Source organism: Protopterus annectens, chromosome 3.part0, assembly GCF_019279795.1.
Source record: "Protopterus annectens isolate FY-2018-M chromosome 3.part0, PAN1.0, whole genome shotgun sequence".
NCBI classification, from domain to species: Eukaryota; Metazoa; Chordata; order Ceratodontiformes; family Protopteridae; genus Protopterus; species Protopterus annectens.
Genome location: NC_056731.1, coordinates 1,334,090,075 through 1,334,107,809, shown reverse-complemented (window position 1 = coordinate 1,334,107,809; position 17,735 = coordinate 1,334,090,075). Strand labels below are relative to the sequence as shown.

The following is a 17,735-nucleotide window of genomic DNA, read 5'->3' as shown; positions in this document are numbered from 1 at the left end:
CTTCTATACCATTCTCCCCTGCACCTACTATACCATTCTCCCCTGCACCTACTATACCATTCTCCCCTGCACCTACTATACCATTCTCCCCTGCACCTACTATACCATTCTCCCTGCACCTACTATACCATTCTCCCCTGCACCTACTATACCATTCTCCCCCTGCACCTACTATACCATTCTCCCCTGCACCTACTATACCATTCTCCCTGCACCTTTTTTAATTTCCAGTGTTCCCTTTGCATTGTGCTTTGTATGTTTTCTGCTTGCTCTTCTGCATTTCTGCCTGTATAATCTCATCATTACTTCCACATTTGTATGATGAAATGAGTTAACACTTTGCTGTAGTACCCTTGTATATGTTGCTTTCATTACCTATGTCATACCTATGTGGAGATTCAATGCATGTGCTAATTTGCATAGAAGAGGAACTCTACCTGCCCAATGTTTCCCTTTAGGTCACATGGTCACCCTTTTCACAGTCATCGCAGTAGCAGTTTTGATGTTGTTTTAATGGCTACAACATTTCATTGTGCAGCCCTGCTCATGGCACAATGGCTGTATGATTGCACTCATGCATACCTAATGACCTTACAGTCACATTGTGCTCATTTCTCCAGAGTATTTAACTGTGCAAGATGGCATTATGCTTCTTTTTGAATACCTCCATATTATCCAACATTCATGCAATAAAAGGGGAAAGACAGAAGCATTTATTTCTTTTCAAATATTGTAACATATGCCATTTACATGTATTTTTACATGATGCAGCTGTGTTTAAATCAGAAAAGCCCTGTGAAAAGAGAGGCAGGTGATGACCCTACTGAGAATAGCCAGTCAGTTAAGTATGTGTTAAATGTGGTGGTGTACGTAGTAAAGGAATAAGAAGACAAAACAAAACTTCAGCTGTTGTAGTTGTTTTGTCAGTGAAAACAGAAAGTCAGATGAGCTGTATTCTCAACCTATGGCACAAGTAATAATGAAGAATACATGTTTCCTTACATTTCCTTTATGGGGGGATGTCAGGGGTATCCCTTCTCTCTTTCCTTGTTCATTTTAGCAGTCAAATCTCTCAGTTGATTTATTAAACAACAGGAGAAACATTGGGGAATTCCCATCCAGGCAGTGGAGGTCCTTATTAATATTTAGTACACAGATGACTGTGTGTTGTGGGTAATAAACCTGCAAAAAGACCTCTCGGAAACACTTCAGCTATTTGGAAATTTTAGCAGTATCTCTGACCATATAGTGAATTGGGACAAGACAGCTGTTTTCCCTCTTAACCAGGCTTACTTAGCTGTCAAGAATGTGATAGTTCAATATGGGTCGAAGTGGCTACAATCACTATAATTTCTTTGTTGTACAATTAACACAGCTATTTCCTGAAAAGCTTTTGCCCAATGTAGTCCCGGTGCTGACTCATAGCTAAGAAACAAAATAAGTCAGTGGGCAAACTTAAAATGTCCACTGATGGCTAATATTTCTGCAATCCATATATGTGTACTGACCAAATATCTCTTCATTTCTATATGCCTTCTGGTTCTAGCTAGACACTGCCTCCCTAGAAACTGCAAAGTAGACTCATGTTTTTTTTCTATGGAGTAGTAAGCACCCTAGACTTCCTATGAAGAAACTTATGGCTTCTCGAAAGTAATACTTCCAAGCCTCAGATAATGGATATTCTATTACCTCAGAAATAAGAAATATAACCTGTCAGTTATATTCGCATGTGAAAAAGCAAAAAAAGTCAAACAATACAACTTACTGCGACCTGCACGGTAACTGAAAGTAAAGCAAACTTTAAAAAACTTTAAAAAAATGTTTATTCGATGGCATTACACAGGTGTACCTACAGTCAAGACCGTACAGTTCCCTCAAACAGGGCAAATATGAATCTGACTTTTTTTTTGGTTTTGTTTTCCACCACTGCCTAACTCTTGGCTAATCAACCTATTTGTTCCCCCATCACCAGATAACACTATGGACTATGACTGGGTGTTTGGTCATTTAGGTGTGACTCACCTGATGTGCTTAACTTAGAAAAACATGCATATTTGCATAGAAGCATGTTAGACATGTCAAATGCAGGTAAGACTCAAGCTCTGGGTAGAATCCTACAAACCCTGGGTGGAATTCTACTCTTACCACGAATGGTGTCCAGATACAAAGAGAATAATTAGGTCAAGAGCTGGAAAAGTAGCTTGTGTCATTCTAGGGATCTAGTACCATTCAGGGGAAGAGATGACCAATATCCCAGCTTGCTTCAGCAAGGATGGCCTTCATCTTTCATTCCTTGGATTCAGCATTTGCTGTTTCCACAATGTCTTTTTGGTCTAAATTTGCCTTCTGGACATTCCAGAATTACAAAAAGACATGCAGTGAATTCCAGTCTGGACCACATTAATGTTGGACTTTCCAACGTCAGAACTCTTAATGATAAATTGACAGATCTCAATACAATTTGAACCCATCTACATTTGTATTTAACAGAGATTTGATTTTACTGTGAAGACAGCACTCCCTTCAATGTCTGTCACAGATTCAGATCTTGGAAACTGTGGGGGAGCATCAATATTTCTCAGAGACAGATTCATACCTAGATAGATTCCTTGTAACCCACAAATAGAATATACTGACCTTAAATTACCCTAAAGCTATAAGTTACCTTCCATGTCTCTGGAGGACCATGCAAGGTTCTTAAAGAACATACTGAACTAATGAAAAATAAAAATACATTTTTGATTCCTCTGTCAGTTGTCTGAAGTACCTATACTATAATGGCTGGGTACACCCAAAGATCTCTAGACTTAATAAATGTTACTTCCCTTATATAAACAGTTATCCATCCCACTAAGGTTTAAAATCTTCTTGACCTTATCCACAATGATATCACACCTACTTGAGCTACTCCAATAACATCTTCATCTCTTGTCAAATCCAGTCATAAATCAGTAATCTTTTCCTTTAGGGTATCTAAACCCATCACAACAAGCACCTCAGAATTAAAAGATTATAAAAAGACAAACCTATTCCAACTATATAATGAGCTATCAAAATTAATCTGCAGGATTTCTAGCCCCTCTGTACCCACAGATGTCACTTATGTCAAAGAGTGTTAGCCATGTCTGAGAAAAACAAACCAAGCAGTCCCAATCAGAACTAAATATATTTATGAATGTAAACATAAACCACATTGGTGGAATCCCAGCATTAATGAGCTATATAATAAAACAAAAAATGTATAAGATCTATAATAAATCAGACTCTATATACATTAATGTCTCTTGACAATATCAGCAAATATCTGAAAGTTACCATAAGGAAGACCAAAGCAAAACACACATTAAAATTAGCATCTGAAACTATGGGTAATCATAAATCCTTCTTTAACTATATCAGACAATTAGGAAATAGTATACATATTTTCTCCAAATTAATCTGTAATGGTATTATCTATTCCATCCATAAGGGTATTGCTAACATATTCACAGATACATTTAGTGCCAACTTCTCACCAAAATCAAATTCCTGGGTCCCTTCTTTCAACAAGATTATTACAGAATATATTTTAACTGCACTTTCTAAAGCTACAAATACAACCTCTGGATCCTAACACTATGGATCCAAGCAATATACCTGGTTGCTTAATCAACAACACCAAATATGCCTTCTCTAACCTCCCATAAAACTCTACAACGTAAGCAGAGCCATAGGGTATGTTCTTGTGCTATAGAAAATGGTTATTGTTATGTCTCTCTATAAGTGGAGTCCAACCTGAGGTCCTGTGAACTGTAAAACCCCTCAATCTGTCAAATCTAATTTCCAAAGCCATGGGACACAACTGCACCTGGTTTCTTGAGCTCTGGTATGCAAATTTTTTTTCTGTAGACGCACAAAAATATAGTTTTATTAAAGGGGTATCATGCCTTCTTAATTTAGAGTATATTTTGGGGGAAAAAATCACTGATGTTGTAGATAGCAGCCATGCAGTTCATGCATCATACATAGATCTGGCCACAATATTTTATAGTGACCCCTACCCTAGAACTGTAAATAAGTTTAAATATCTAAAGTGATCCCCATATATTGTAAGGCAGATAGCAAACAGGTTGGCAGATAGAACCTACACAGTTAAAGTAACAGATGCCACTTCAGATATAAAAAAGATGACTTATGGCATTCCACATCGTTCAGTAGTGGCACCCATTCTGTTTGGCATGACACCCTGTTACTACATCAGGAGGTAAACCATGCAAATCAGTTGTGTATTAGAAGCAGGCATACATTAAATGCAAAGAACTGTAGCATTGTCTCCTTTAGTAAACAAATCTTGTTAGCAGCTTTCAATATAGACAGCAGCACCCCACTGCAGACTGATATTATTGTCAGACATCTCAGCACCTTTACAGAAAACTTTGACAACCATACAACAGCGGTCATCAAGAAATCTAGCTAGCTAGCTCACTTAATAACTAAAGATATCTCATTCAGATCAAAAGATGTCAGCATTTGTCTATATTCTGCCCTGATCAGACTAATTATGGAATGAAAACAAAAATGAAAAGAAAAATGCAATGGTTGTTTTGTTCTGTATGTTTTACTGTATATATTATCATACTGAGGTTAGTTTACAGCATATTTGCATTTGTAATTTTATTGTGTATAGTAAGTAGTGTTTTTATACCTACTGCTTGCTTTTTATATGTAACCTTTATGAGAATGATGTCGTGATTATTTTATTTGCCTTGGAAATGTTAATTCAGAGGAGGGGGTTTTGTTAATTGAAGTAAGTATTTATACTGTGATTTTAGAGTTAGTAGTTATTCGGATGACGTCCTTTGTATTTTCGGATGAAAGCGCTTAATTTATTAAATATCTGTGTGGAGCCTGGGTTCCTGCTTCATTTTTGTTTTCATTTGTTGGAGTGTTTTGTTTTTAGTTCTCAGTTGGTGATAGAGAATGAGGAACCAATTATGGAATGCTATGCATCTTTTAGCATGTATCTATTCAAGCACATCACACAACTAGAATGACCCAGAGATTTCCAACTAAAAAGATGACCAAGTTAATGATCCTCAGCTATCAAGCCAGGCTTGAAGATCTATCCCTATACTTTGCCCCTTATAGGCTTCTACATTGTGATTTCTATCTAACATTCCATGTTGTTAAAGACTCAGCCCTCTTTGATTTCCAACACCTCCACAAAAACGTCCCACAAACATTCAAACTATAGACTTAAATCTCCATTAAACACATGCATAACTCATGCTGCTGCGGCTGATTTATAACTCAGTGCTGCCATCTCTGGAATAATCTTCCATTGCATATAAAATAGATTAATGCCTTCACTTCCTTTAAGACAAACCTTGATGATTCAATGGGCAACCATACATTAAATGTGGGCCTGACTGGTTTTGCTCTTCTGGAGGCAGGAGGAACCCTATGATTCTGGATATTGGCAAGTTAGTTATCGTCCATGGACTGACTCTGCCTTGTAAAGTCTTTATATCTATGAATCTATAATGAAACTGTTAAAACAACTGAAGTGAACCAGTGCCAAAACAATTGCACACCACTATGTAAACCACACCAGAGGAATCATAGGTGTTATAAGTTACTCTAGTAATGGTTTTATCTCTAGCTTCCACCATTACACTATCCCTATGTGCTATATATGTATACACTGTGGGCACATACCACATTTGTCTGTGCCCACTTTCTCTCTGTTAGGGGTGGTCCTTGGGTATCACTCCATTTCAAAAAATAACTCTAAGAGGGACATCAAAAATACCACTTAAATCAGATAGTCTGGAAAATCTATGCCATTCCTGTTCCAAAATGTTCTTAATGATGTAAGAATCCCCATTAAACTCTGATAAAGGCTTGTTCATTACTCTCACTATCGTGAAATGGTATAGGGATATTGTGTCCCAGAACTAAAACTTACATTAGTAACTCCAACACCCAAAATTGGGTAAAAGTTATCTTTTCGTCCATCACCAACTAACCTGTGTACCTCATCAACCAATCTTTCTGGGTAACATGAAGCAAGTTCTTCAAAATCTGACACTCGGATTCAAAATCACCATTGTCATAAGTCATTCTGCTAATCCTTACAAACTTCCCTTTAACAATGCTCTTTTTGGCTATAAGGATGGGCACTAGTATAATGTAAAAATTAATTCAAGAATGTCTTTTTACGGTACACTCTAGATATATAGTGCCCTCAGGATTTTTGTAAAGTAGCATCTAAGTAGTCAAGTTTATCTCTACTAATGTTATAAGTAAATCTTAAGAAATTAGTGGTGTTGGAGACGTATTAAAAAAAATCAACTTTAGCCACTGAATCAACCCAAAATATAACAATGTCATCCAGGAATCACTTGTACAGTACCCAACAATCTTTAAACTGAAAATTCAAGATAAATTTATGTTCCCAATACATCAAAATAATGTTAGCATATACCAGGGCACACCTAGCTCCCATGGCAACTCCATTTAACTGCTGAAATAATTCTCCTTCAAAAAATATAAAATTGTTCTTCAAAACCATATCCATTAATTCAATACAAGCACAAAATTAATTAAAAGTTAAACCCATATTCATTAATAGCTTATTCATACCATTTCAGGCCAAAGTTGTGAGGTATACACCCAAATAGATCTACTATGTCTATGGTACTAAAAATAAGATCCTCACTATATAATTCAGGTTCCAGACTTCTTAAAAATCTCAGGAATCTCTTAAAATGTTGTCATCCCTTATTGGGATTTTTTTTTAAATTCACATCCAAGTATTTAGCTAGGGGTGCAATGACAGAACCCTCAGCAGATGCAATGGGTCTCAGGGGTGGATCTATACCATTCTTGTATACCTTGTGTATCTTTGGGATACCGAAGACAGAGGGAATACAAGGTCTATCATTGTTTAAAAAAATATGTTTCATCATCTAGTACTCCCTCAAACAGTAAACCTTTCAAGGCCAAGTGTAAGAGTTGATGGGCTATGTTAATTTCATTTTTTGAAACTTTACTATATTTAGAATAGTCACCTAGTATCTCCATCGTCTCATAAGTACAGTGCCTCCCCCTTGTCTGGTTTCATTACTCTCAAATATTTGTTATTCCTAAGATGTTTTAATAAGCTATTTTCTTCACTGGACAAATTGGGAGGGAATCTGTTTCTGAAAACACCCAATCTGAGTTTGTTCTCAACTAAAAGTTCAAAATTCTTTAGTTGTGGGAGAAGTGGCTGGTTAAATGTACTTGTCCTCCTCAAGGGATCCCTACTGATATTTTTATCTTTTCTCCGTAAGAATTTCCAAGTTTTTTAAACTTATTTAAGGGCAATGCATTATCATTTTGGAATAGTGCTTTTTTTTTTTCCTTTTGCTTCACACATAACTGACTCTTATTGCAAGATGGAATCTCTCATCACTAATGAAAAAATATACAGTACAATGATAGGTTTGCATCATAAAGCAGAAGGGGCATAAACATTAGAAGCTATGTTGATTAGCAGTATCTGAATTTGTACTCAGCAAAGCTGTAAAGTGTATGATCCCATATTTTATGCAAGTACTTCAGTTTAATTGTTGGGAATAAATTTAGCAATCATTCATATATTTGCAAACATGATTTGCTTCACTGTGATGCACGTCCATAAGTAAAACTACCTAAAGCATTAATATAAGCCCAAAGCAATTTATTAAGATTTAATAAAATACAGTTGTGAACACTCTTAAACAATTGAATGAGCTACAGAAGTTATCTTATACATATTTGATTATTTTATTTTATGAAGTAGAAATGCCTCCCACAAACACTACAACAATTTATAAAACCAGGCTTGCTGATATTGTATCAGACTATGGGGTAATGTATAGTGATATAGGAGGTAAGGCATGAAATGTTTACATTCAAACTGGTTCACCAGAAAAGAAAGAACTACAGAACAAAATAATTAGTTAAAAGTGTGGCTGAATATTTAACATTAATTCTTGTTGCATACAGTTTAAAGGCATTCTGAAGTTTTTTTTTGCATATTATTATTTTTGTGTAGGTGCTGGTCTTATGTAGGAAATAATCAAGATGGAAGACAGGAACTGTCAATTGGAGATAGATGTGACCATATTGCAGTAGTGGAGCATGAATTTCTACATGCTCTTGGGTTTTGGCATGAGCAGTCCAGAGCAGATCGAGATGATTATGTCACAATAATGTGGGACAGAATTGAGCCTGGTAAGTAATCCTGAAATATAGTCGCTTTTCACTCTTCTTTTTATTAGAAATTCTGTTAACATTGTAAGTGTCTCAGAGAATGAAGGCATGTGCTGGAAGTCACAGATAGCAGCACAGGCGAGCATAACATGACTTAGCAATTGTCCCTGCTCAGGTAAGATCTACTGAGAAGTGCTACAGTGGACCATCTAGGGCAAACTGTGTGAGTCAGCATGCGGTACAGCAAAGCCACAAGGAAAAGTGAAATTCAGATACATCTGTGTAGCATAACTCACACTGAGCTCTCATAATATATACATCAGCCTGGAAATATGATGGGAAAATGAGGATTGCCAAAGTAGAGTAAGCAGGCACAACAAACCTCTGTGACCGTATTGAATAATTGCACTCAAATACCTTTAGTCATATGGTCAGAAATGTCAATTTAAAATGGAATGGAAAGGGGATAAATAAAACTGATGAAAAGAGAGTAAGAAATGTAGGGAAACACAAAAGGAAACCCAGAGGAAAGTGCAGGGTGGGGCATGGTAAGGAAAGATGTATTTGACTTTTGTAGGGATAAAGCCCATATGTTTCAATAAAAAGAGAGAAAGGATGAGGCGGTAAGATAGAGAAGGGAAACTGGGTATGGAAACATGGTGTAGGGTACTTCGTGGGGACAAACAGACACATATGAAACAGTACAGATAAATAAGAGTGCACACATATGAGGGTTAGGATGACAATGGACAAGGAGTGGTTATGTACACAAGAGGGTAGGGTGACATTGGGTATGGCATGGTTATGTATGCAAGAGGGTGGGATGACACTGGATAGACACATACATAAATATAGATGGTGACCAAAAGGTGATGAGTAGGCACAGAGTAAGAGTCATAACAAAGTAGGACGAGGATGACACCAGGCAGGTGATAAGATAGGTTGTTGAGTGCAGATGGGGCTGCCATTCTGGCTCAGAGGCAACTTAGACAAAACTATAACCACATGATGTTCTATCAAAGTTGGTGTTAGTGGTCATTTCACCCACTTGTGGCTCAATGGGAGATACCTCTTGATCAAGTGAATCTGTTCTCCACATTAGGATGGACTCAAAGTGGAGTCATAGTATTGCTTGACCTGGCACACCTCTGTTTTCTGAATAAACTGATGCAGTTGTGTTGACGGTCATTGCATGCCATCTGAAAGATGCCTTCACCCCTCATTCTGAGGTAACCACATCCCCACCATTAGATCCATCAGTAAGAGGTTTATTCTTCCTCATCAAGTGGCATGACATAGTGGAGACAAACTGTGAAAGCTGCCTTAACTGTGACATATTATTGAAATAAAGTCAGCTGTAAACAAAATAGCAGTCTTATGCATTTTGTCTTGCCACCAGCTTTTTCAGCCTCCTGTGTCACTCCACTTCACTGAGACATCTCTTAATTAGCTGACAAAGTATACACAGCAAACCTGCCTGATTTGCTCGTATGCATTTTGTGGGAAGAAATTATTTTAAAAACTTACTATATATCTGTGTCACTCTCTTTGCACTTCAGCTTCCAATTCCTGCAGCAATTCAGATTGACAGCACCTGAGGTCATTATACTTATGTCTCCACTCTTCCATAGAATATGACATGCCTATAATTATACATAGTTTAAGGTCTAGATTATACAAAGTACCCACCTCAAAATAACCCAGGAACCACTGCTGGAAGTCCCTGTGTTATTTAAGTTGAGGTAAAAGACAACTGGACCTACATATGGCATTAATTACTCTTTGTATTGTGTAGGATAGGGTTATAACTGCTAAGGCATACTTTAGCCTTGGGAAAAATATGTTCTTTGCCAGAGCTTTTCTGACTTTTTTGGTGAGGTAGTCTGAAAAGGAGTAGGAGCATTTCTGTTGGGTAGTACCTTCTGTAACAACAATTTCAATGCAATTTCTTAAAAAGAGTGTTTTATCAAATAGTAGACCAAGGTATTTATACTGTTTAACCATGCTTACTGCTCAGATAGTCAGGGTCATAATCAACAAGATGGAAGCAGCTTTAAGTTCCTGTTGGGAGATAAAAAGCACTGTGTTTGTTTTATTAACATTAAGACTAAGTTTATTTTGGGTTAACCAAGAAAAGATGGCTGCAAAGTCATTTTGAATGTCAGATTAGGCTGAGAAGGAGAAGGACAATGGTCCAGATTTGTACAGGACAATGTCATCTGCATAAAGTGCTATTTCACCTGAAGGGATAGTGGTAGAAATGACACTGATAAAGAGAAAAGAAAAAATAGCAAACAAAAATGGACCCTTGATGGATTCTAGCAAACAAGGAAACCCAGTCAATTTTCAGTGTACCATCTTGGGCTACAAATGTACTATTAGTGAGGTAATTACTAAACAAGAGTACAGCGTTATCTTTAAAGCCTACGGCACATCATTTTTGAAGGAGAATGGAGTGGTTTACACTTTTAAAAGTGCCACAGAGATCAATGAAGACTTCCCTTGTTAGATACCCATTTTCTATAAATGTTCCCCTAAAGTCATGTTGGTCTATAAGGAACCCATATTTGTTGACATAGTCATGACCATAAATCACATTACTAAAAAAAAATCTTCTTGACTGGGTAGAAGATAATAATAGGATGGTAATCATGTGGGCTAGAAGAGAGGAACACTAGTATGTCAGTATGAATAACACCTTGTTTTTTTTCTGAAAAAAAAAGTATGTTGGCCTAGTGGGGCTAACCCAGTCAACAAAAGTTCAAATGAATAAATAAGTAATAAAACTTAGGAATGGGTGCAACAAGTGAGTGTTTGCAATGGGCTGGTATATAGCTGTAGTGACTGAGAGATTTAATATATTGGAAGGTTTTTCAGCATACATTCTTAGGAATGTTGAGAATATGCTACTGGGATTTGGCTTGCATTTAGTGATGAGTTTTTCAAGTAATTGTCTAACAGATGTTGATGAGATTTTTTGAAGTAGGAGGGGACCCAACTAAGAAGTGGGGAAGGGTGAATGAGGGTTGAGGAGTTTGGGGAATTGAACTTGAGGTGGAAGCAGAGTTAACCAAAAGTATTTTTTCTTTTTAAAAATCACAGAGAATATATTATTTATATAAACCACTTATGAAAAAATAAATATAAACCACTTATGAAAAAGTGAAATATATAACATAAAAAGCACTTAAACCACTTATGAAAAAGTAAAATATATAACATAAAAAGTACTTAAACCACTTATGAAAAAGTAAAATATATAACATAAAAAGCACTTAAGCAAGAAACAATAAATAATCTGCAGCATCTTTGCAACATGCCTTTAAAGACTAACTTTTTCTTGTTGCAAGTGTTTTATGTAAATATTTTTATGCAGCTATTATTGTTACACAAAGAAGTTGTAATATCAGATATGTTCTTTTTAATGTTCCAAATGTATTGAGGCTTCATGACTGTGGTTTGAGCACAAAAATGTGCATTTTGCCTTTTTATTAGTAAGTGACAGAGTTCTTTGTAAAGTGCAGTATTCCATTATAAACTGACAGGTTTTCCATTGCCTCCAAATGAGCTGCCTACCTGAGAGTTTTTTTTTTGTTGGTGTAAAGCCAGGGACATTTATGGTCCCAAAAGTGCCAGATTATTATTTGCACATGCTTATCCAATATGCTCTTCATGACAGTATTAAATCACGAATCAAACAAGTCATTGTTTCAAGGACCCAATTTTATTACAAAAACAATAAATAAAAACACGTTTCAGAAAATTTCTTAAGTTAGTGTGTCCATTACTCCATCTTCAAAAATGTCCCCAGAAGACATTGTGGAGAATTAAAAATGACAAATAATCAAAAAAAAAAAATATCCTTAGTCACTAAGAAATTGGTAAACACAAATTAACTGCATTAATGTCATGAAGACCAGATTTTATTACAAAAACAAAAAGTAAAAAAAAAATGTTCTGAAAGTTCTTTGAGCTGGTATAACATTAATCAGTCTTCAAAAAGGTCTTAAGAATGCACTGTGAAGAATCAAAAATGATAAATAATAAAAAAATATCCTTATTTGCTAAGAAACCTGTAATCACTTATCAACTGAGTGAAAGTTTTCAGGACCTGATTTTATTACAAAAGCAATAAATAAACACATTTCATAAAGTTCTTTATGTTGGCATGCTTGATAATTCAACTTCAAAAAGGTCTGAGGAAGACATTGTAGAAAATCAAAAATGGTAAATAATCAAAACCAAATTGTTTTCAGTCTCTAAGAAACCAGTAATCACAAATCAACTTTGTCAATGTATCCAGGACCCAGTCATTTTACAAACACAAAAACATATGTTTCAGAAAGTTCTTTGAGTTGGCATTCCCATGAATACATCTTCAAAATGGTCCCCAGAAGACATTGCAAAAAGCAAAAATGAAGCATAATGAAAAAAAAAAAACAAATTCTTATTAGTCAAACCAGTAATCACAAATCAATTGAGTCAATGTTTGCATGCTTGTTAATAAATCTTCAAAAAAGTTCCCCAGATGACATAATGGAAAATCAAACATGATAAATATTCAAAAAACAAGTTTTTATCATTATCTAAGAAGCAAGAAATCACAAATCAGCTGAGATGATTTTTGGGGACTTAGTTGTATTACTTAAACAAAAAAAAAACACAAATTTTTTGGCACTCCCATTAATCCATCTTCAGAATGGTCCCTGGAAGACATACAAAATTAAAAATGACAAATAATAAAAAAACAAATGCACCTCAGTCACTAAGAAACCAGTAAACAAAATGAAATTAGTTGATGTTTTAAGAACCTGATTTTATTAAAAAAACAATAAACAAAAGCACATATTTCAGAAAGTTCCTTGAGTTGGCATGCCCATTAATCCATCTTCAAAAAGGTCCCTGAAAGACACATGGAGGATCAAAAATGACAAATAATCAAAAAAAAAATTCTCCTCAGTCACTAAGAAACTGGGAAGCGGAAACATTTTTTTTTCCCATTTTGTCTTTACACTTTCTCTGTAGTTTTGCATCCATGGAGTTGATATATTTAAGTAAGCAATGCACCCATAGCTCCACTTGAAAAAAATGTGACTTGTTTTTTCTACGAGTGCATTAACCGTATGCAGGAAAAATTTCTTAAGTTTCTGTTTTCAGTTTGTATCAGTAATGCCTGTCAACTTTTTTGCACATGAATTCTGAACAAAGTTAAATAATGGGTGTGGGGGCAAAGGCCCAAAATTGGGGACAATTTAAATATTTCTGTAATTAATTTTAGAAAATTGCTAGAATGACATGTTAAGCATTAGTATGCATATTCTGGAGGATATGAAGTCTAAAACTCAGATTCCAGTTGTTATATAATGACTTCAGTCCACAATGGCTTGCCAGAAAACCACAAATTGTATGAGGAACAGACAAATATTTTCAGCAAAAGTCTGCAAATTCCGTGAAATGATAGACAGTTCAGAGGTAAGCTATCAATGTTTGTGTTGCAGCAATGTTGATTTCTTGATGTTGGCACAGTTTTGGTGCCCTCAGTGTCTCTTTCTAGACCTCTTGGATAAAGCTGTATTAGTATTTCAGAAAAAAAAGAGCTGATGTCACCTGGAAGTTAATTGGTAGCAACAAGCAATGTCTTTCAGTCTGCAATCATTTATTTTGGAGTTTAATAGTCTGAAGGTCACAACCCAGAGTAATGTCTGCCTGTGTGTGTGTGTGTGTGTGTGTGTGTGTGTGTGTGTGTGTTTGTATGTGAACTTCCAAAATATGTGTGTGTGTGTGTGTGTGTGTGTGTGTGTGTGTGTGTGTGTGTGTGTGTGTGTGTGTGTGTGAGTGTGTGTGTGTGTGTGTGTGTGTGTGTGTGTGTGTGTGTGTGTGTGTGTGTGTGTGTGTGTTTTTATAAAGTTAATAATTGGATATGTAAAGCATAGAGATGCAAGCAGCTAATGAACCAATAAGTGCCAAATAAAAACTATAAAATCAAGAAAGGAAATGGCACCCCTGTTTTGGATTGTATACAATTATATGAACACAAGGTCTTTATCCATTGTTCAAAATCACTGTCAAAGCATCCCATTTAAACTGTGGACAGCCAGTAAGAAATATTACTCTAGTCATGTGGCAAAAATACAATAATATGTAGTCTGAGGGCAGTGACAACATTCTTTTATCCCTTAATATAATGATAGTCTGACAGACAGCCTCTGCTAACATGACAACAATACAGTATTAACTATCTTTGCTCTTTTAAATTAAATCTGCCAGTCATTCCTCCATGCTCAACCAATCATCCCACAAAGACTTTTACAAAGAATCTGAGATCACATTCACTGTCTCGTGTTCATAATGCAGTCAATACATTTCTATTAATATCTGTCTAATGTATTCCAGTATTCTGGTCCAACATTTACTTTTGGTCTTACCTACATAAAAGATATTACAGCCTCTTTGGACAATATAAACCACATTCTTAAAATTAAAGTCTGTGTAAAATTGCAGCAGTACCACTTATTAGTGTTTACACATGAAAAGGCAACACAATTAAAACAATGTAAGCTACCTTTATCTTTAAATGAAAATTGTCTGTAATAAAAAAGAAAAGAAAATCAAAATGTCTACCAACTAGATAAGCCCACAGGACACACAATCCATTTTCATGGAGACCATGTGGCAATAGCTGGTTAAGTGACTTGCTTAGGAGGCTTTAGGAATAAAATTCAGGACTGCTGTATTTCAAGTTGTTTTCCTTTTCTGGTATCTGAATTTGTGAAAATATCCCATTAAAATAGCAGTTTTAGCATTATCTTATAAAATACACTGATTGCATTTTAACAACTCTTCAGACTCTGCTAGAATTATACCATGTCAGTGTTACCACTGGCAATATTAGAATTCTTGGTGCTGAAACATTGCAAGGCCGCTGGTTCTCTTCACACCCCATTTTTCATTACTGACACTGCAGTGCACTCTAAAGTGATTACTACACTTCTGAGTGTGTTGTCCTTTATCTGAGATGTTAAATTGAGGTCCCATCTGCCAGAGCTGGTGGTAGTTAAAGTGGATATAAAAAATACCTTGTTACTTATCAAAAAACAAAACTAAACAAATGGTGCCCAAAGTGCTCAAATTAAACCAGATAATCAAAAAGAGCACAACATTGTGGGTCCACAGAAAATGTTTATTGACACAAAAACCACAGGTTAAGTGCTTTCATCAAATAGTATGACTTCCTCAGAACAAGTAACTGTGAAAATATTAAAACTTAAATAACAACCAGTTTAAATTCATTGGTTAAAAGTTAACCAATACAATGCAATAAATATCCCATCTCATAAATATTAAAATACAAATGTTAAATAATTAATTGATTCAAAAAGAATAACATCAACAAAAAATGTATAAAATATGAAAACACATAAATATATATACACACATATATGTTTAGCTTAATGGGTGGATGAAAAATGTACATGTTTAAAAATCATACACTAAGGTTAAAAATATATGTTAAGATATAATATTTGTTCAATAATTAATAAAACACATAGGTTAAACTAATTCTACCTTCTCTTTCAATATAGGCAAGAGAAGTAGTATGTTTAACCCACCCTTGCACCCCCTAATTGCGGCGTTTGAGAAACTAGTTAAAGAAGACCTGTACAAGGCTTGGGGGAAAAAAGGAAGGTATTTAACAATTTAAATTCTGACGAAAAAAATCTCTTGGAGAGTCTTAGGCAAAACAAGGGTGTAAGAATTATGACACCTGACAAAGGGGGAGGGGTGGTTATCTATAGTACCGAAGATTACAATAATGATATGCAAAACATATTATTTCAAGAGGATAGTTATTCCCTATGTTCTAAAAATGAAATTAACATTTCTTACCGTAGGTTGGACAGTTATTTATATGAATACTTGTTAGATCAGAGAATTTCTAAGGAGGAATATAATTTTTTATTAAACAAATTTCCAAAAATTCCCATGATTTTCGGAATTCCCAAGATACATAAAAATCTCAAGAAGCCACCCTTTAGACCCATAGTCGTGGCCGCAGGTTCTGAGACCCACAACCTAGCGGTCTATGTGGACAAAAAACTGAAACATATTATTAATAAATTTCCACATTTATTAAAAGATTCTTGGGACTTTTTAGGTCAAATAAAGCATGACTTGTGGTCAGTTGGTTGTTGGTTTCTCACTATTGATGTGCAAGACCTTTTTTCTTGTATTCCGAAATTAGAAGAGTTAAGCCTTTTTGAGGAAGTTCTCTTTTCTTACTCCTCCATAAAATCTGATGAAGTGTTACTTTTATGTGAATTAATGAGCTTGATTTTGGAGAATAACTATATATTCCTTGGGGGGTGAATATTTTAAACAACTTAAAGGGGTTGCTATGGGTGCTGCCTGTGCCCCCTTATATGCCAACCTGGTTCTTTTGGGATGGGAACTAAAATATATTTTCCAACAAAATACAAAATTTCTTTTGTGCATTGCATACTACGGTAGATTTTTGGATGATATTTTTATTGTGTGGAAGGGAAGTGCAGAGGAAATTCCACAATTTATGGAATATATAAATCAGACTACAAGTTATTTGAAGTTCACTTTTCAGTGTCATCAGCAGGAAATTAATTTCCTTGATGTTCAGATTTTTAAAAAGCAAAATAGTTTCCACTCCAAAATCTACTGAAAAAATACCTTTTGCAATGCATATTTACATTATACTAGCCATCACCCTATTCATCAAAAAAGAAGTATTGTAAAGAGCCAGGCTGATAGAATAGCCAGAATGACTACCATGAAGAATGATGTGATAGTAGAGTTCAAGAACCCAAGGACTATGTTTCTCGAGAGAGGTTATCCGGGCCAGCTTATTGATCCAATACTTGAAGAGGTTGTTAGTAAATGGGGAACCATTTATAAACCCCTATTGGGTGCCAGTGAACATAATTTTGACAACACAGTTAAGAAAGAGAAAATCCAGAGTACCACCTATTTTCAACAAGCATGTGTAGTACAGTTTAGTCCTTTATATGCCCAGGTGAAAGGAACTTTGGTAAAAAATTGGAATATTTTTAGAACCAACCCTGAAATAATCCGTATTCTTGGTGATAAACCCATTTTCTCCACTAAAGTAGGTAGTAATATTAAATCCTTGGTAGAAACCACTAGAATTTCAAATAGAAAGCAGGGGAATTTATGTGGTAGTAAGCCTTGTGGTAGATGCCATTATTGCTCTTATATATTGCTGGAAACTGATATGACTATAGACAAACAAAACAGAAGTCACTTTTTTTTAAAAAATGGCAACTGTTGTTCCAGCAAATTAGTATATATTGCCAAATGCAGCATCTGTCCGTCTTTTTATATTGGAAAGACAGAGAGGATGCTGAAGAACAGGATATATGAGCACCTCTACAACATTAAGAATGAAAAAAATACCAACGCATTATACAAACACAGTACTTTGTGTAAGAACTTCAATTGTTTTAAGTTTGGAATACTTGATTTTG

At 35.3% G+C, this 17,735-nt stretch overlaps 1 protein-coding gene across 1 annotated transcript in view; it reads left to right on the top strand.

Annotated features, from left to right (window-relative positions):
- Positions 1–17,735, top strand: part of LOC122797063 (meprin A subunit beta-like) — a 577,824-nt gene that overhangs the window by 112,599 nt on the left and 447,490 nt on the right. The window contains exon 3 of the mRNA XM_044065839.1: positions 8,063–8,241. Within this exon, the coding sequence (XP_043921774.1) occupies positions 8,063–8,241 (179 nt within the window). The remainder of the gene's footprint in view (positions 1–8,062; positions 8,242–17,735) is intronic.